General features: G+C 43.4%; 1 protein-coding gene across 1 annotated transcript in view; it reads right to left on the bottom strand.

Moving 5' to 3' along the window:
- Positions 1-5,416: 5,416 nt before the first annotated feature.
- PRIM2 (DNA primase subunit 2) overlaps positions 5,417-21,148 on the bottom strand; it is a 213,720-nt gene continuing 197,988 nt past the window's right edge. The window contains 2 exon segments of the mRNA XM_006194707.3: positions 5,417-6,016; positions 14,797-14,865. Coding sequence (XP_006194769.2) covers positions 5,795-6,016; positions 14,797-14,865 — 291 coding nt within the window. The 3' untranslated portion in view covers positions 5,417-5,794.

Here is a 21,148-nt window from a genome sequence, read left to right as displayed (position 1 = left end):
TTCTGTTCGGTTTTGCACATGCGAAAACAGCGTGTCCTCTGATGGTTACCTACAGTGGCACCTTGTAAAATACTTACTGACATTAAAAAAAATTGGGGGTTCAAATACGGAAGTGATACAGTCCCGGCCGGCAAGGACCTTACGGTCCAGTGAAGGGGAGCTAAGTAAATGGATGGTTATAAACCGCAGTGAGCCTGCGGCAGGAATCCGTTCGCCGGCCTAGCAGAGGCCGCGGATCCACACTGGGTCACCAGCGCAGGCTGCACGGCGCGCACCTGACCTCACCCGAGTGGGGAAGCAGGTCTGCAGGGCAGGGAGGGGGCGGTGTCCCCGGCGGGAAGCGCGCAGGACCCGGGAGGAGTCAGCGGGGCGCATGCGCGCGGCACCGCCCGGCGGGGCGGGACCAGAGGATGCTGCAGAGGCCGCCGAAGGAGGGCTGGACCCGAGGGCGGGGTCCCGCCGCCAGGGCCTCCGGGTCGGGAAGGGGGAGCCATGACTAAGGAGATAAACACTTTAGGGGAAAAGTACTCGGGCTACATTTCGAAGGATGCGGGAAGTGGTGACCAGGGGAGTAAGATCATTGCGGTGATGACATCCGCGGGGAGGGAACGGGGTGCCCTAACGTGCGGGGCAGGAGACGGGACAGGGTCTGCTGAGGCTCCCCGACTCGGCACCACTGATGTCCTGAGCCAGGCATTTCTCGCTTGTGGAATCTGTGCCTTGTGTCGGGGTGGGTGTGGGGCTGTCTGTCCCATGAGCTGGCGGCTGGCTGTCCCGTGCTTCGGGGGCTGTATGTCCCATGCGTAGGGACCTGTCTCACTAGATGCCAGCAGCAGGCCCCCTCCAGCCGTGACAACCAGAAATGTCTCCAGACATTATCAAATGTCTTCCACGGGCACCACGGCCCCCACTTGAAATCCACTGGTTCAGATATGATGGTATTAAAACAGAATCAACTGGACTTGGACGTGTACAAAAAGTAAGAGAACAGTCAAGGTGAACGTCAGAACTTCTACAGCGACAAACTCCCGGGGGGAAAGAACAGCTCGGTGGGGACTCGTCAGAGGTGCTTGTGGGACATCCGCACGGAGAGGCCCCAGTGGCGGCGGCTGGATGGAGGGGTCTGGGCTCAGAGGGGGATCTCAGCTGGAGATGCAGATTTGGGGGTCATCTGCGTAGAGATGGCTGAGATCTCAGGAGATTCACGAGTGAGAAGAGGATAGGCTAGAACTACGGAGAGAACCAAGCGCTAAGGGTGGTGGAGGAGGATTAAGTCAGATTTTCTACACTGAAAAGGAAGATGAATGAAGCACGTGGTGGGGAGGGTATAGCTCAGTGGCAGAGCGCATGCCTAGCACGCACAAGGTCTTGGGTTCAATCCCCAGTGCCCCTGTTAAATAAAAAAGTAAATAAACCTAATTACCTCCTCTCATCAAAAATAGTAAAAATTTAAACATATATTGAAAAGAGAAGCACATAGCACTGTGATCTTTTTCATCATTAATGAAGATCTTGGTGGTCTCTATGACCCAAGTGGAAGCTAAAATTAAAAAAAAGAAAAAACGGTGTGGGATCAGGAAAATTTTGCAAGAGAAGCTTAGTTTTATTAAACAGATTCTTAAACTAAACGCATTATTTGCTGAATTTATTTCCCCTCCATGCTTTCAGTGCTAAAATTCAAAAACCCCAAACCCTTTAAAGAGCCTCATGGTTCTGTGACGGTGCATGAGGACCTAGACACACGGGGCGGAACTGGAGACTCCATCACACATTTATTAGCAGTGCTGCTTCCCTACCTTGTCATCCACGTCCAGAAACAGGCTGGCAACTGGAGGCTCAGGGGAAATACAGAAGCTCGAGGTACAGACGGATTCTTTAGCTTTAAGGTTCTACAGTGATAATTCTGAGAGAATATAGAATGTTATGAAGCAATGGACAAAAATCACTTATGGGGTAGAAAGCAAATCCAAAAACAGGAAACAGGGTACTTTGGCAGGAAGGGGAGATGAGGCGGGAAGGTACTATCCTCCAGGCGACAAGACTTCCATAGAGTCACAAAGCTAATTGCCTACGATGCCAATTGTGGTGAAAAGCCTTAGATGAGGCCAACAGCTACCTGTCCAAGAGGAAGTCAGTATTGAAAAGAAGGCCAGATGCTTTGGATAAATAAGTGATTACCTGGGTGTAAGTCAGGAGACCCTCGTGAGCAACCCTGACTCACGTATCTGGGAAGCCCACCCCCAGGTAAGGCTGTGCAGCTTCCCCAGGGCCTGACAACCCACAGGCACACCTGTTTCAAACGCACCTTTCTGACACGGTGGCTCCGTCTGTGCGTTGAAAGAGACACGAGGCAGAGCCGTTTGTCAGAGGGGACGGCCGCCGTGTTGTCTGCCCGATTTCTACAGGGGGCACCGGACCCCTTCCCGACTTCAGCCCCCCACCTCCCTGCCAACCTTCTCTCCCCCTCCTTTGCCAGCGTTAGAAAAGAAGGTAACAAATGGATCTAATTAGCACGGTGGTTTGAGGCTTCTCAACTTTCTTTCCCTTCCAGCCGTAAAGATGTCCTCAGGCTGAGCATCCTGTGCTGAGCTGCTGTCAACTCACACTTTAATAGGCACTTAAATTTCATGTCAAGCTGACACCTCTTGGAAGACCTTGATTAAATTTGCAAACAGGCTCTCTGCGAACCAGAATTTCAGAGTTGTCTCATTTCGCCTTTCCAGCTAAAATCCCAGAAGTTTTCTTCTTCGCAGAGAATTACAGGAGTTGGTTTGCAAAGACCCTGAGCATCAGCGAGGCAGCAAAGGGTAACAAGCAAAACGGTCCGGATGCTTTGAGTGAGAGAATAAATTCCTCAGCTTAAAATTCCATGGGAAGTAAAGATCTTTAATTCACAATAAAGCAATTCACGTGGCTTGATTTTGCTCCTTCTCATTCAAAGTCTAGAACGATTCACTGTCATGACTATAATTTTATAAGCAGTCCTAAAAAAGTTTACTTAAAATCTTCTCTTCTGTGCACATTGCAATTAAGAGTTTCATACTGTCTGGGCGGAGTGAGCAACATTACGGAGAAACAGGATGAAAGAAATGGCGCAGAACCTCCACGAACAAGGCTGGTACTTCCTCCAGCGGCAAATTTCCAGCCTGGTCTCTGGCTTCTGCTGTCTCTTCTCCTGTCTGATCATCATACAGCTTCTCCTCCTTGAAGAGGTAATAAAAGACCAGAAGCTAAAAGATCTGAAAGGCTCATCTTCTTTTGAAAAGAGGCTGTTGGCTTTTGATGATTTTTTTTTCTTTCGGGGTTTTTCCTACATCATCCAGTTCCAACAGGTCTTTCAGAGAAAACAAATCAAAATTGTCAAGACCTGTGAAGCGTGAAAAATAAATTGCTTTTTCCAACTCCGAAAAGGCACCAGAAAGGCATTCATGTCGATCTTCTATAAACCTCTACCCCCATCTTCTAATGTACACACTTCACAAAATATTTATATTCCTCTGGATAATGCGCAACAGGGGAGCGAGCCTTATGGCAAAGAAACTGAACTGGTAATACAGCTAATATGTAAACAAGTGTGATTTTGGAGTTTGACTAGACTCCCATAAAACATTCAAATTCTTGAGGCCACCAGGATAAGATAGTCAACTGAGACACATGAGCTGTGCTGTGGATGGCTCTGGTCTGTCTGTTGGTGGGCACCAGCCTCAGGGGGAACAGGAGGCGGTGGGAAAAGCTAGTTGTGCAAGGCGGAGGGTATGTATACAGCTCAGTGGTAGGGGACGTGCTTAGCATACACAAGGTCCTGGGTTCAATCCCCAGGACCTCCATTAAAAAATAAGTGAAATTGATAAATAAATAAGCCTAATTTGCCTTCCTCCCAAAAACAAATAAAATAAATAAATAAACCTAATTACCTTCCCTTCAAAAATTAAAAAAAAATTTTTATTTTTAAAAATTAAAAAACAAAATTAAAAGTCATGCAAATGATGCAGGACATGAAGTATCTCGTCCTAAGATTTCTCACTGAACCACTGCAGTCAGTTTGCCTTCTTTTAATACAGCAGAGACTGACTCGTCTGTGCCTGGCTTTCTGTCGCTTACTTCATCCTGTGGTTAAAAGGGCCACACTAACACTTGTTCTTAACATTAAAAAAGGGGGGCGGGTAGCAGTTCATGGATGAGGCTGTCGGCAGCCAGCCAACTCCTGCTGGGAACTGAATGACAAAAGGAATAGTGGATGGTGTCAGAAGGGACAGACGGCTGGAGGTCACGAGTGGTGGAATAAAGCTGTTTTTCTCAACGAGGTAATAATAATTCTCAAGACAAGTAACGGTTCAGAGTCTCTCATTTAATTGTACGTTACTAAATATTCCAAGAAATCTTTGCTCAGCAGCCTCAAAGAGAAATTCGAGCGGCTGAGATTTTTAGGTTCTGATGATCCGATCCTGCTGAAACCCCTCCCACGGGGCTGCACCCACAGGACGTGGAAGGCGCTGCTTCTAACAGTCCAGCTTTCTGAATGCCGTGCCCTCTTTTCAGTGTAGGCGGTATCTGGTGTGATTCAGGAGGGTACAGGGGAAGTGCCCTCTGGCCCAGGAAAAGAGGACTGAAATAGAAACATGTTTTTACGTAAACCAAGGTCATTGGTGAGGCAGGGGTATGTTTCAACCTGCGTCTCCCTGCTAAGAGCCCGAACCCTCAAGCAAAGACCACGGGGAAGGAAATATGTCAGACCAGGGCCTCCCCAAGTCCCACAGCGCACACGTGTGTGTCAGAGGGAGGCGCTCACCGAGTGCATCTGAAACCATCCACAGCGTTCACCAACCCCCACTGCCAGCACTGAAAAGAGGCCTGACCTATAACATCAGAACATGTTACTGAAGTCAATGGAAAAAAATTTTTTTAATTTAAAAAATAAAATAAAAATAAATAAAAAATTTAAAAATATTTAAAATGAAGTTAACAAATTTACCAAACCAACTTGGCAATTCACAGCAACCCCAGAAGCAAGAAGGCAGGGACGCTGGGCGGAGGGGAGGGGATGAAAAAACACGTCAGATTATCCTCGGAACCTTCTCGCTCTGGTGAGTGTCCTCCCCAGAGCGAACGCAGATGACAGCGGGCGAGGCCATCACTGCACGTCGTATAACTGACTGTCCACCCTCAGTTTCTCTGATTCCCAAGTCACGACTCATTTCAGGAGAGCTGCTACCAGTCAAAGGGACAAAAGTTCTCCCAGGCTGATGTGGGATAGCCACACACAACCAACTGGAGAGAAAAAGGAAAAAAGAAAAACACAGTTCAAAATCTTCACTGGTGATTTGGCAAGCATGTTGGATATTCCAAAATATCACTTTAAACCCTGAGGTGACGCCTAGCATGTTACGACGTGACTCCTGCCATTTACATAGACACACTCATTAAACATTTCATTATTTTATTAACAGAGATAGTCCAGAGAAGGACTGGGTCAAAATGCCAGTGATGAGGGTTAAAAGCTGTGCCCAGGGGCACTGTTTCTAGGGGACTGTAACCAGCCTGTCACCATAGAAAGCTGTTAGCTCCTAAAACAGGACTGAATTGACACCATCAAGTGCTGAATTTCAAAACAAATTCTTCTCTTTTGCCAAAGCAAAACAGGGAGGAGGTCCTTGTTTTTCCCTGCAGGCCTGCTATCCTGAGAAGTGGGGCACACTCGGGGGGGATTAAGGTGGGGTCGGGGGGAGGGAGAAGGCAGACAGAAAAAGGCAAAATCGCAAAAGCAGGAAATAAAAGCCCACGGCCCGAGCATCGTTCACTGAAGTAGTTCCTCGAGCTCCTCCACGTCCACCTCCAGAGAGGAGTTCAGCGAGGCCAGAGCAGACGACGCGTCCTTGGTTTTCTGGACACCCAGCTTGGGCTGGGGAGTGTCTGGCTGGCTGGATTCTTTCTTGAGGTCTTTACCACCACTGAGAATCCGTTGGCTCTCAAAAAAGAACTGATTTGGATGACTCAAGGAAAAGCCACAATCGTCCACCTGCCCAGGGGAGCAAATGCGCATCGAGTTAATACTATATAGGGCCAGGAACCACTTCCCCATCCGACGCCCCCCCAACGGCTCAGACGGCTCGAAGGCAGCTCCAATAACCATTTGTTTAAAGAAAAAAAAAAAAAAAAAAAAAAAAGAAGAAGGAAAAAGGGGGAGAGGGGTTGGATCTTTAAACATTCCGGAATCACAGGGAATGGATATAAACACAGACGCCGCTCTGACACTGCTTCCCGATACCACACGTATTTTACAGCCTGTTTGTAAGTCTGCCATATTTAATCCCATGGAGTTTAATGCAAACTCTGAAAAAGCAGCCTCATTTAATGAGATTTCTTCATTCCAATCTTGGGCTTTTCTGGTCTTACTTTTTATCGACAGTCTTTTTCTTTTTGTAATTTTCATTGTGGCTTAACGCAAACATGACCAGGGTCCGGGTTTTATGCTATTTCTTTTTTCAAATACTGTCACTAAACTTTAAATTAAAATCTGACTATCATTTCAAATTATGCATTACTCTGCCTTTAATACTCAATGAGCCTTTAAAGTACTAATACTTTTTGTATTTGAAGATTCAGCAAGCACTCCTTTTTCTACATTTCGGTTCTAAAGATGTACTAATGGTGAAGAAAAATATATTCCTTAATAGGAGCAAGCACTTATTTAGTGCCTGCTGTGTGCCAGGCTTGTGTTATTCCAAGTGGCACAAACACACACACACACTCAGTTAACTCCCAGGAGGGCCTTCTGGAGGCAGGTTAGCAGTTATCTCCCCAGCTTTTCAGCTGAGGCATCTGAGAATGAGAGAGGTTCAGCGACTTGCCCACCACCACACACCAGCAGGGCTGGAGCTGGGACGAGAGTTGGCGGAGTCCGACCAGGACTCTCTGCTGCTGCGTGCTTGTACCAAGGGCAGCAACTTCACCTTGTATTCATTCCTAAAAACACGGAACCCACTACTCTTTTTTTTTTAACTAAAGTACAGTCAGTTACAATGTGCCAGTTTCTGATGTACAGCACAACGTCCCAGTCATGCACACACATACATATATTCGTTTTCATGAAAGGTTATTACAAGATATTGAATATAGTTCTCTGTGCTATACAGAAGAAATTTGTTTTTATCTAATTTTATATATAGTGGTTAACATTTGCAAATTTCAAACTCCCAAACTTATCCGTTCCCACTCCCTTTCCCCCGGTAACCATAAGATTGTTGACTATGTCTGGGAGTCTGTTTCTGTTGTGTAGATGAGTTCATTAGTTATGTTTTCTACTGGGGCGCGACCCAGGAGCAAGGTAACGCTTACAAGGGAGTTTGATACTGTGCGCCTCCTGCGTGACTCGCTTCTGCTCAGCTGGACTCAAACCCCTGTCCTCGCTGACTCTGCAGCTGGAGTCGACCACCAGACCATTACCATTTCGCTTCAGTTAGTTACTGTGGGTTTTTGGTTAGGGAGCATTTTCACTTCATATTTTTAATAAACTGAGACACCATTACACTTGTTTTGGTCATCTGCTTTTATGTCTCGCTCTCTGTCCTGAAGCGACTTGTACAGAGTAGGTATCTAATAAATATTTGGTGAGTTGAGGCCAGAACTAACCAGTGTGTACCAGTCCTGTACTTTTCACATATTAATTGAAGACTTGCTATGTACGAGGCCATGTTACAAGGCAGTAATTTTCCAGCATACAAATGCACTGGACTGAGACTAACTCTAAAGAAACCTCTAGCCTAGTAAGTCATGTACTTAAAAACCTCCATCAAGAGTGAAAGGGGGAGGGTACAGCTCAGTGGTAGAGCGTGTGCTTAGCATGCACAAGGTCCCCAGTACCTCCACTAAAATAAGTAAATAAAAACCTAATTACCACCCCCTAAATAAAAAATAAAATGTGAAATTGTAAAAAAAAAAAAAAAAAAAGTCAAAAAAGAAAGAATTCAAAAGCTAAAAACAAAAAGAGTGAAGTGGCAAGGGTCCCGGGAGAAGGCTTATTACTCCCCACGTTAGAGAAGGAGGCGGAGGCAAAGAGGGCTGGCCGGGAAGCAGTGCGGATGGCGTGGCCTGATGGGCACCGGAAGTGAGGTGGGAAAGACAGGCTGGGACCAGACCTGGGAGAGCCTTGAAAAGCCGGCTAAGTAGCCTGGGCCTAATTTCGCTGGCATCAGGGAATCATTAAAATTTCTTAAGAGGGAGGTGAGGGGATGAAAGCTATGGATAATCTTAAGGTGGAGTAAAATGGGTGAGCAGGGGGTTAGAAGCTGCTATCATGGTGCAGAACGAACCTTCCTCACAGGTGGGCCAAAAAACAGAAACAAGGTCCTTTCTGGTAACACCGACTCTAGATGCTCTGGAGTTTCTGATTCTCTTGGTCAGTTTTTGATACGTGTTGGGCCAGTAATTTTATAATAATTCAGTGTACAGCAAAGTGATTGCGTAAGGCTGATTTATTTTAAGTTAAGAATAAATTTTTACCTACTACTTTGCTGCTTAATTTCAAAATGTTTCCTAAATGTTTGATATAATTTTTATTAATACTGGAGTCATTTGTGAACTTCTTTATTACATTCATATATTATTATATTATATATTTTTCATCTATTATTATATTGGGTTTTTTACCTAATTCATTAAGAACTGGGAGATCCAATATGAAGTTCGCATTTTACAAAGGGTTCCATGAAAAGTAAATTTATTGTCTAGCACATTTCAATCAGAGGGCTTTATTTTACTTTTTTTTTTTTTAATAAACAGAGAATATTAGAGATAGGAAAGACCTAGGGACTCCTCTAAATTGAATCTCCTCCATGTTCAGACTAGGAAAATGGGGCCCAAAGACATTACACAGTTTATGCAGAGTCACAGAACTAGTAACCAGTTTTGTCTGAATTAGAATTCGGGCCTTTTGACTAGACCACTTAGTTACTCTGAAATGTTTATTTTCTGAATTGAAGTATGGTTGATTTACAATGTTGTGTTTCAAGTGTACAGCACAGTGATTCAGTTATACATATATATGATTTTAAGAGATTTTACGCCCAGTCAAGTAAACTAATAATCATTAAGAATATTACTTCTAGAGCTTAACTTGGCTATGATTATTATGAGAACTTAGTGGTGTCATTTCATGCAAAGAGAATCTAGCACCTTGTGTGAATATTAATTACACATTGGGTATTTTCTATACCTTGCTTCAAGTTGTTAAAATTTTCAGTATATCTGTTCTCACAGAATATAACTCTCTGGATTAAACTGAATGATTAGACTTCAGTGTGGATCAAATAAAATACAGTCATCTTTATAATAAGCCTCAGTTTCCTCACTGATGAAATGGAAATAATAATGTTGGCTGTCATAGGGTTACTATGAGGAAAACCAAAAAGAAAGAGTTGTTGGTTCCATGAAATCTAAATTAAATGCTTTAGAAAGATTCAAAAAAGGCAAGTTACTTAAAAAACAAAAAAAACCTTGAATTCCAAAAAGATAGGGAGAAAAACCATATTGCTTTGTACTATCATTAAGTTCCTTTTCCACTTGAAAGAAACCCAAACTGGAAATTAGGGATGGTGTATTATGTGTATGGTTTGTGAAAAAAGATGAAATCAAATTCAAATCCAAAAACTATATTCAAACAAAAGGCCTTGCCTTTAGATCAAAAGATTAGCAAATAAATGACATTTCAATGCTTTAACTTTAAAATGGAATGTTTAAAGAATACATTTTTTTTTATAAATTCCTGTTTTAATTAACCAACTAAAACAGCGCTGACAGTCTTGAACTGAGGGCCTGTGCCATGGTTCCGTGTGTTCCCAACTTTCTCTCTCAGGCCTACAATCGCCCTTTCTTGACTCCTTTTGTTAAATAAGCTCATTTTACTGAACATCTGTTAAGAGGCCTGGTAGTGTGATGAAATTATGACGTTTCCTTGTTTCCTGGATTGTGTTTCTTCTAGGTGGGGCCTTTGTCTTTTCAATGTTTTCTTTCTTTCACTTTTATTTTTGGCAGGAAGGGTCTATTGTTGTCATTCAGTTTCCTTTCATCTTGCCCAGGAAAGTAAAACTGGGGACTCTTAGGGAGGAAGGGGAGAAGCATAAACCAAATAGAATGAAAATAGATTTACTCTAAAATCAAATTAGTAAAAAGAATAGAGAAAGAGATTTGTCCACATCCAAATACCCCATTTCACTTATTTCTGCTTAAGAGTCAGGCAGCTGTTTCCTTTACTCATTAAAAAAAAAAAAAAAAAAAAAAGGGAACACAGTTTGCTTCATTCTGGATTTGGAGGTATTAAATGAGAATTTTCACAATTCTGTCTGCAGTGAATCTTCTGTTTCTTTCCTTGCTTTTTTTCCTTCATTAATTGCTATTGGTGATGTGTTCCTTTGCAGTTGATGATTTTTTTTCTCTAATGTTTTGTACATTTTGTTAACTACTGGAAGAAGGGAATTCTGTGATGCATCTGTATTTGGTCACATTCCCTTGGAAGTTCCAAAGTACAGTCAGGCCTCTACAGCAAGACCAGTAGATCTGGAGTCTAGAAGGGAGAGGTGGGTTGGAGGCCTTCCTAGTCTACACTATAAATTTTGGATTTCATCTTAAGAGTGATGGGAATGCCTTTTATGATTTTTTTAAAAGCAGGTTACTGAGAGAAAATGTCTTTTGGGAATTCCGGTCAGGATGGCGGAGTAGTAGGACCACGGGCTCAGATCTCCTCACACCCACAACAAAACCACAACTGACTGCTAAACAACCATCGAGAAAAATAAGACTGGAACCTACAAGAAAGATCTTCAACTGGACACACAAAGAGGGAACCACAGCAGGACGGCAGGAGGGGCATGTTCGAGATATAATCGGGCCTCATACCCGCTGGTGGGCGACCCACAAGCTGAAGAAAAATTACATCGCAGAGGCCCTCCCACAAGAGCGAGAGTTCTGGGCCCCATGTCAGGCTCCCCAGCCCGGGGTGGCACTGGGAGAAGGAGACCTCAAGAACATCTGGAGAACACAGATGAAATTATCTACAAAACAGAAACAGACTCACATAGAAAACAAACTTACGGCTACCAGAGGGGGAAGGGGGTGGGAAGGGATAAATTGGGAATTCGAAAATTGCACCTCTTGGGGAGTGATGGAAATGTGAGCTGTCTTGACTGTGGTGGTGGTTTCATGGGCGTATACATCTATCACTATTCATCCAGTGCACACCTGAAATATGTGTAGTTCACTGTACAGGAGTCATACCACAAAAAAGGTGTTTAAAAAAAAAGCAGGTGACTGAGATGACCAGATTTCTCTGTTTTCAAGATCCCCCCCAGCAGCTGCGTGGAGGAGAAGGAACTGGAATGAGCTGTAGATGCTGGAAGTGAGTCAGGCAGCTCCCGCCCTGGTCCAAGTGAGACATGCTGGTGGCTCCCAGCCCAGCGCTCTAACTGACATGCATAATGATCCTGAGTGGTTATAAAAAAGCTTAACTGTAGTTGGTATATCCTGTTTAAGACTGTAGGAAAATGTGTGATAGATTTTAACAAGATTTTTGTAGAGATTCCTATAGCGGAAGAAAATTACACTCAGCTATTTCGAAAGTAAGTACCAGAATGACACAGTGCCTAAAGAGGTCTATTTCTGAGGCAGCTATTTTCAATTAAAATCCAGAGATTAATCCACACAAGGCCTAGTGTTTTCATTTACACATGGAGTATGCCAAAACAACAACAACAACAACAACAAAAAAGACAATATAAAACATTGCTCCCTAAAAACACTGAAGAGAACAGATTTCAAGCAGGCCAGCTTTTGACACCTATTAAGTGAATCTCTCCCAAGCATTTGCTCGGAAGCAACACGTTTTGCACACAGCGACCTTCACACAAGCATAGGTCTCCTATTTCTGCCACTCAGAATGTGGATTTTGAGAGACTGAAGCAATATTGTTCTTCCTATGGGATGTCTGGGGTTTAATCAAGAGGTTTTGCAATGACAGCTTATAAGGAGGCAGCTGGCATTACCGAAAAAGCCACATGGAACTATCATTGCGCTGCTGTAAATGCTACCAGCTAACTGGTTCATTTTCAAAGCTCTCATTAAAGTGAGTTTGATCACAGAGGCCTCAAGAAAATAAACACAGGGGTTTTTTGGGTTTTTTTTGGGGCGGGGGTGGCAAGCAGGATGGCAGCAACCTGACAATAAAAATAGATTCTGCTTTTAAATGAAATCAGAAAAATAATACACGAAGAGAGATATTCACAATGAAAAATCTATAGTGTGCCTTCCAGTGAATGCAAACAGCCTTTTTATTCCATTGATTTATATGTGGTTTAAGGTGGACTACTTCTGTATGTGGGATGATTTGGACGCATGTCTGTTTAGTATCTTCTTTAAATCTAAGGCAAGTTTTAAAAATTGACAATGCTAGTAATATTCATGTAGGAATGAACAATGGGAGAGATGCCACAAAACAAATTTGAGAAAGAACACTTCTTACTTGCTAGTGATTATGTCACAAACTCAGTATTTAAATCTAATTTTCATATCTTATTTTAAAAGGGAGTATTTAAAAATTTTTTAAATTTTTTAATTTTAAAAGAAAGGTTGAATACTAAGCCTCAATTTGTGAAAGTTGAGGCCTCTTAATTAAAAGGGTCAGCAGACAATTAAAAACATGTATTAAATTAAAACTTTCAAGCTGAGCAAGCAAATGTAGGAACACAGCCGACAAGGGAAAAAGGCGTGCAAAGCTGGCGCTGAAAATACCAAACAGACGTGAGTCATCTGGGCAGACACCTATTCGGATAAAACTGATGAGAATCTGTTGTTTGCTGCTTTACTGAGGGTTAGTCCTTTACATTTTGTAAAAAAAATACCATTTTTATGCTTCTCAGTAAGAAGGCTGTTTTCAATAGTTGGGTTTAACAGGAAGAGGACTAGACCCACGGCCCCAGCAGACAAGGGTCCGGCTCCATCTCCCACTAGCCAGCTGGGGGGCCCGGGGCAAGTCAGGCAGAATGCTAAGCCTGGTTTTTGTTTTGTTTTGTTTTTAAGTGAACTATAAAGGTTGGATCATGAGTCTAGAAGGGAAGTGCTTATGAGTCCACACTTGTTTTTACAGACACGACACAGTCCCAGGTCCTACAGAGGGGCAGTCATGGTTCAGTTCACGAGCTTCAGACGAGCTCCCTGGCAGCCCGGTCCAGATCCAGGCTCCGCGCCGCACGCGCAGGAGCGGGCCGTGCCCGCCTGTCTGAGCCACAGTGCTGCAGTGCGGACCCAAAGGGCCAGCGTGGCTGGAGCACTGACTCCTGTGCCTGGAACGCGTTATGGGTTCTGTAGATCTGGCTGATGTTACCATAATTACTCCCATTACGATCAGTGATGTTCTAGGATATATTTTTTCTATGAAATACCAAGTATGAAATTCCACAATTATATAACCACAACAGAAGTGGGGAGGGTATACAGCTCAGTGGTAGAGCGCATGCTTAGCATGCCTGAGCTCTGGGGTGCAATCCCCAGTACCGTCTCTAATTACCTCCTCCTGAAAAACACCATTACAAAAAAAATTTTTTTAAAAAAGAAATATCATTTCATGAAAGCCAGTAAACATAAAAATGACTAACTTAGCACAGCATGGTAGCTGACGATGAATTCAATAAATGAAACACCTTTTTTGGGAGGGTCACGGATCCCTTTGAAGCCTGACTAATACCAGACTCCAGAAAAGGCACATGCGTACTTACAGAAAGAAATGTTTCGAGAGGGGCATGGACCTCTGAGTTCATTCCTGGACATCTGTCCTAGGTAAGCAAGCCACTGTCCAGATCTTGTTGCAAACTGGGAGTCTGTGGGCTAAAGCCCCCTGCAGATGTGTCCTGATGCCCTGCCCAGGGTCCTAAAACTTGTCAGTGTGAATGCCTCTAATAGCATGAGTTTTGTCCGGTGCTCATGTCAGCCAGCTTTACTTTTTTGGGTTATGTGCCTGACCCCCGCAGGCCTTTGAGTTTGTGACCTATGCTTACAGCTCTCAGAACCTACTGGCAGGCCTTTTGTGCTAAGGAGGCTGAAAAGATAACAACCATACTCATTTCCCTGACCCCCTTGCCGCTAGGAGCCCGCCAGGGTACCCAGGTTCCGCCATGCAGGTAGACACGACCATGGGACCTGACAGAGAGATTAGGGGATCAGGAGGTGGCAGGCACAAGTAAGAGCGCCAGATGTTCTGCATGGAAGGTGGCGAGAGCCGTTGGTTCTGCTGGACAGCGGCAGCCAGTGTTCAGGTCCTACTCTAGGGATGGGGTACCTAAGGCCTGTGGGTCCAGCCTGGTGCGGAATTTCTTTTGTAAATAAAGGGATATGGGGTCACAAGCATGCCCGCTCCTTTCGTACTGTCTGGGGCTGGCTGGGTGCGGCAACTGCAGCGGGGAGCAGCTATGACAGAGGCCATGTGGACCACAGAGCTAAGACTTTCAGGATCTGGCCCTTTACAGAAAGAGGCTGCTGCCCCCAGCCTCACCCCTAGAAGTGGGGTGCTGGGTGCAGCTGCAGGAAAGTAAGGACGGAGCGCCTCCCAGTTACAATATTCCTGGTTCTGCAGCCTCCACGCCTAATTCCCTGGCCCTTCTATCCATTTTCTAAGCTACCGAATCCCGTGTAATAAATCCCTTTCTACTCAAAGCAGCTGGAGTAGTTTCTAATGCTACAGCTGAAAACCCTAAGTAAAACACAGTATAACGAAAGACAAAGAATTTGGGTGACAAAGCTCAAAAAGGTACTTACATTATGTGTCATCTCGAAGTACTTCTGACAGGCTACCTGGTAATGTGTCCCTTTTACTAAATCCAAAATCTAAAATGAAGGGGAAAAAAAGAGAAAGAAAAGTTAGAAATTAAGGTTCTTCAAAACCACCGTAGCTCCTGGTTGCTGGCCTCTTCATAATCTTCATTCCAGACAGGAAACACATTAAATCATGGAGCGTGTGGTGCCGCTGCAGTCTGGACACTGTGATAATTTTGACATTATACAGGAGCTGTTTAAGTCAGCATTAAACCACAGGTGACAAGAGATAGTAAGAGATGTTTCTGACCTACCAACTGTGAATTTCAATAACCTGACCTTGACAACAAGATGAGAACAGATCCCAGTATTATGACTTTGACAGTTACTGTCAGGGTATCACACTGCAACGTCTCTTCCAAAATTGTAGATATAAATCTCGTAATCTAAATGGTTGGCGTGTGAAGCAATCAAGGATACTATTTAGATTTTTATTTTCCACGTTACTCGTTTATACAGATAGAGCATAAAATACAGCTGTGCGCCCATCAGGGCGACTCAGAGTAAACCCTCCAGATGAGAATCTGTGGAGAGGGGACGCTTCTGCCTCCAATCAGATTTGTCCTTTCTTTGCAAGTTATTTCTAGTTAAGCTCAGCAGAATATAAGAGTGAATGGTCTATTCTGAAGCCCTGTTAGGAACACCATCCTATCTTTCGTAAATACAATTTGCTTTTCATTTCTACTCCGTGTAATCTCTTCAGAGCGCTGCAGACTCCTGTTCTTATCAGCAGAGTGCAAATCCAGTTGAAATTTGTAAGGTTTCATCACCTCCCCTGACAAATAAATGAAATGTGTATTTGGCCTGTTTATAAAACGAAGTAAAATGCTGGAATGAAGAGAGAGCCTCAAATGAAGGAAAATGTAATTCTGGAGAAATGTTCATTTCTAGCCCGTTTCAAAAGACCGACCTTCCTACGACAAGAAGAAATGTATATGAACCCCCGCCACCCTCACTGCTGGATACAGCTCGCGCCATCTGACAGACGCACACGCAAGCCACAGCGCAGCAGTGCGGAACCGGCGCCATGTAACATGGCAAGGTTATGCTTACAAGAACTTTCTGATTGTCTTCTAGATTGTATTTCTAAATTTCAGGTCACTTTTTTTTTAATCCTACACATGAAAGACCGACGTAGCTGCCAGCCATTCACAGCACCCAGGATCCCGCCTATCTGCCTACTTGGCCCGTCCACTTTTCTTGAATTATTAGAGCAAAAATGAGAAATAAATCAATTTTAAATGAATGACTATAGATGTTTAAAATGAAGGAAGTCACAAAGTTTTTCAAGTAATTCTAGCATTCTGAGCTCACATTCGCCAATGTTTTTACACACAGATAATTCAATCTGTGTTGAGATGAACTTGCAATTACTTACTGGCAAACAGCAATGATACCAATATATGAAATCTGTGAATGACAATTCTGGAGATGCAAAGACTTCAAACATAAATTTATTTGTGTAGTTAATCTATTTTTTTAATTGAAATATATTTGACTTACAATGTTGTATCAGTTTTTGGTGCACAGCATAGTGATTCAATTATACATATACATATGTATATTCTTCATATTCTTTTTCATTACAGGTTATTACAAGGTATTGAATATATATCGAATATATTACAAGGTATTGAATATATTCCCTGTACTACACAGTAGGTCCTTGTTGTTTATCTGTTTTATATACAGTAGTGTGTATCTGTTAAATCCCAAACTCATAATTTTTTATCCCCCCACTTTCCCCTTTAGTGACCATAGTTTGTTTTCTGTCTGAGTCTGTTTGCTTCGTAAATAATAAACTTAAATTTAAATGATGCCATGAACTACCTGAAGAGAAAATAAATTCACAGAAAAGCAAATATCTCAACTGTGTGATATATAATAAATTCCCTTTATGTAAAAACAAAACAATAAATCTAACATCTTATTCTATGTATATAAATTTCTTGTTTATATATATGATATATTTAAGTATCTTCCTTGCAAAGTAAATATGTATTTTATATACATACAACCTAATATACATATATATTTGGGAAACATGCTATAAAGAAACACTTATAGGAAAGGTATTAATAAAAATACCTAATTGGGTGACATACACATATTTTTTAAATTATGGGAAATTGACATATAAGCCACAGAATGTGAGAAAAGCTGGTATATCTTGAAATTTTAGATTCCATCAAAAAATTAAATTTAGGTTCATCACACAACAATCCCCACTCCACTCCACAGACGAGGCTCTTCCTTACCGAAAATCGCTCACTTTTCCTCTGACTTTTAACTTCATCTTTCTAGAAAGAATTTTTAGTTGAAGCTTCCTTGCAAATCCATAAATAAATCATTTGCCCATCTATCCGTAAGCAAGTTTACCGATCATGTTACACAGCACATACGTAAAGGTGTAATGGGGGAAAAAGGCAATAAGGTGTTTTTCACTGTCTGGAAAAGCTATTCAGCGAGAGAGAGAAACTCGGGCCTAAGGAGAAGCGAGAAGGCCCCGGACAGCAGCTAAAGGACCAGGGAGACAGGGAGCGAGCCAGCAGGGGAGGCGGTGCAGCGGGACTGCTCTGAGGACACGGGGTCCCTTCAGAGATGAAGACACACATCCTCTTAAAATGGGGGGGGGGGTCTGTCTAGAGAGGACCATTGAACTGCGGAAAGGATCAAAAATTGAAAGCTCATATGTGACTCAATGATCTTGTCCTTAAGAGAGAGATTTTCTCCTTAAAAAACAGACACATTTTAAAGTAAGTTAAAAAATGTGAAACATTACTTTTTAAAAAATCCAACAACTAATAAAAATATATACTTTAATTTCACCTTATGATCGACACTACAGAGATACAGGAAAAGACAAAAAGAAAAGAGAAGGGTCTCGTGGAAGCGCGGCTTCTTTCCGAGTGGGCGGGGCGGCCCTGCCGCGTTCTGTGACAGGAGCGACTGTCATCTTCAGCCGGACACTCTGTCTGCGGTGCTGGCAGCAGACCAGGGGTAGGGTGGGAAGCGTGAGCCCATCCCCAGACCCCAGGGAACAGAGGAGGGAGGCCTGGACCAGGAGCTGACAGGCCTGCTGATGAGAAGTGGGCAGACTTGAGACAGACGCAATTCCCACTTAATGGCCATGAACTGTTCTTGAACAACACCTGTTGTACGTGAACCAGAGCCTGCTCCCAGGCGCTCGGGAGTAAAGCGTCACCTACCACCCTCCCCTCTTACCCCCGCCTCTACTGGTTTCCTAAATAAAACTAATTGTGAAACTCAGTAAAATGCCAATATATATGAATCATCATATAAAATATATGCAAAATACCACAAGAACACTTACTAGTCACTAAGCAATATGACTAACAGACGTTCTTCATGCAGAACACACGAGGGGGCCACCTCAAGGCGCAGGTGCCCCGCTCTCTGCAGACGTCACAATTTTCACAAGTGATTCTCCTGCCCTACTGTTTGTCTGTAGGGCACAACTGGAGACCATCTCTGCGCCTTCTTGAATGTTCTGATCTTAACGTCCCTGGCAAACACTGTACTAAGACATCCTGCAGGTCTGTCTACGTTGAGGATGCTGCTGGTGCAATTTGCTGATGGGTAGGATGACTCCCATTGGGAAATACAAAGCTGAAAATCAAAGGAAAAGAAAGGAGAACTGAGGTCTGAGGAAGATGCTAAAATGCCAGGGCGCTGAGAAGAATGACTGCTGACTCTAAGGCTGCACGAGGACGGTTCTCCAGTGAGGGCTGAAACGCAGGTGCCCGTGATGACTGCCCCAGCCGTCCTCCCTGAAAGTCAGGGTCTTGGGAATAGTTGGTCTCCCTTAGATTTTAAATTTTTTGTGTAGGCATCAAGTCAGGTAACCTTTTTTAAAAGTACTAAGTTTTAATAGAAGAGTCCACGTCCCTGGGCTGTGGACAGATATGTCTGACTTAGACATTGTGAACTTGATTGAGAGATCACGTTCCAGCAGAAGTGGTGCGCTTGTCTTTGAAACGGAAATTTTTCTTTTATGTTTTCTCAAGAATGAAGAGATACTGGATGTGGATTTTGCAGTGTGTTAATTCTGAACTCACCTACCTAACCTGTTTTTTTTTTAATATGCTTTTAGGAGTAGGGGGAGTCTAGCCAGTTAGTTCATAATGTGCCTTGTTTATATTTATATATTTTGTGTGTGTTAGTCATATGGCAAATATGATATCAAAACTTTTTTCAAAAAAAAAAACAATTCTGTGGAGAAGCCAGGGTTAAGGTGTGGTCAGGGAACAGTGCTTTCTGGACAGTGTGCGTTCGGAGTCAAGCTTTGAGGGGGGCCGGTTCCCCAGCGGGGGGCTTGGGGGCAGGACTGGCCAGAGTGAGGGCTGGAAACACAGCCTACACAGAGCTGGGAGGGATGTAAGGAGTCAAGAGAAGATAAGTAGGAAGAGCAAAGAGCCAGGTGGGAGGAAACCGGGAACCCAGAGAAGCGTGGTCAGTGAGATGCAGCCCACGGCCTGTGACGGTCAGCGTGCGCCCACAGCTCGCCACTGCGCGTCACCAGCCCGAACCCCGTCCTCCAGTGTCCACGTCCTGTTCTGGAAGAACCAGAGCACACCACTGCTTCCTCCTGGACGCAGCATCAATGCCTAAAGAACAGTTCCTTCAGGGGGAAACCAACTCAACTGCCAGTTCTGGTGCATGGCTACAAGCATCCTAATTCTGCTTTAGAGAAAGACAAACAATTTGAACAGTCGCAGCAAATAAAGGCCTATTTGAAAACACAAGCTTACTATTTAAAGTGAAAATTCCTATGATGATCTAAGAATATTGCTCAAGTGGCAATCTGAGTTTGGTTTTTAATGCCAATATTTCCGGACAGAAGTACAGAATGTCAAGCGTAACAATCCATTTATTGTTCTAATGTAATACATCTATAGCCAAGAGGCTAAGAAAATCAAGCAGAGGAGTGATATCAAACACCTATATTTTCTTAACCTATAGTCTTCAACCTATAGTCTTTTTCTCTCTAAATTTTAAACTACTTATCAGCTGACCAAAGTCCACCAAGAAGAACATCAGATTTTTTTTTTTTTAAAGCAATGCAGCTTGTCATCTTTACCAGAAAACATTCGTCAGATTTGTGTTTGCTGAGCTGGGTGAAAACCTTCATTACACTTCATCTACTATTTCACCCTTAAGGCAAATTACTGTTTTGTTTGAATCCTAATCAAGTGGCTAACCAAGATATCCTTACGGGGGGTGGGGGTGGGGCCGCACAGGGAGCAAATAAGGCCATATTTTTCCCTGTTTCGCTGATGACTGATTAGAGCCAGCTGACAAACATATGTGATACACAGCACTGATGAGCAACGCTGTATTTATACGGATACACATATACACCTACATAAGATAGAAATACAGGCAACATTTTTCAACTTCGAGCCACACTTCCCTCTCCCTCCCCAGTGCTCATGCTCCCTGTCATCTGCCTTTGTTTCGCTGCCTGCTGGTGAGGCCTAGATGACTGCCTGGCAGTGGAACACAGCCACCTGCCCGACCTTGGCCGCGATGAGCAGAGCCCGCACAGCTAGGGCTGCTGCACTCGCCAACCAGACACGCGGCTCATCTGTCTCTAATCTGTCTCTAACTCAAGGTCATATTTGGTTTTATTTCAGAGGAACAACAAGCTTATTTCTTCTTCAGAAAGTTCAACCTTTCAAGGGTAGACATCTGCTGGTATTTTTCAGCTCCATTTCTAGCCCCTCCTTCATTTCAAAGGGGAGAGAAGATGCAGTGGAGATGAAGTCTGGAACACTTTCACTTCCTTTTTTTTTTTTTTTTCTTTTTTTTTTTTGCAGGGGTGGGGAGGTAATTAGGTTTACTTATTTAAATTTTTTTTCCTCTGATGGAGGCACTGGGGATTGAACCCAGGACCTCGTGCATGCTAAGCACACACTCTACCACTTGAGCTATACCTTCCCCCCGAGTCTGGGACACTTCTGATCTTATTACTTTGTTCCTGTTTCTCCCACACTCAGCAGAGCTTAGCGGCTGCCTCCTGACCACCCTGCTGTGACCTTCACCTACTGGTGGGTCAGGGCAAGTTCCCTGTCTTGAAGATGTACTTGCATTTGTTTAAAACATTATATGCCAAGGATGTTTCTGACTCACTCTTCATTGTCTATAAACACAGTTATCTGATTGAATTGATTCTACCTCTGAAAGTCTTTAAAACCATTTTTTTTCTTCTGCATTGCTCAGGTCCTCATCACTCTCCTTTTATTGCAAAGTCTCTTGATTTATCCCTTCCTCA

The sequence above is a fragment of the Camelus ferus genome, chromosome 20 (genome assembly GCF_009834535.1).
Source record: "Camelus ferus isolate YT-003-E chromosome 20, BCGSAC_Cfer_1.0, whole genome shotgun sequence".
NCBI classification, from domain to species: Eukaryota; Metazoa; Chordata; class Mammalia; order Artiodactyla; family Camelidae; genus Camelus; species Camelus ferus.
Note: the sequence above shows the minus strand (reverse complement) of the source record. Positions and strands in the feature narration are given on the sequence as shown.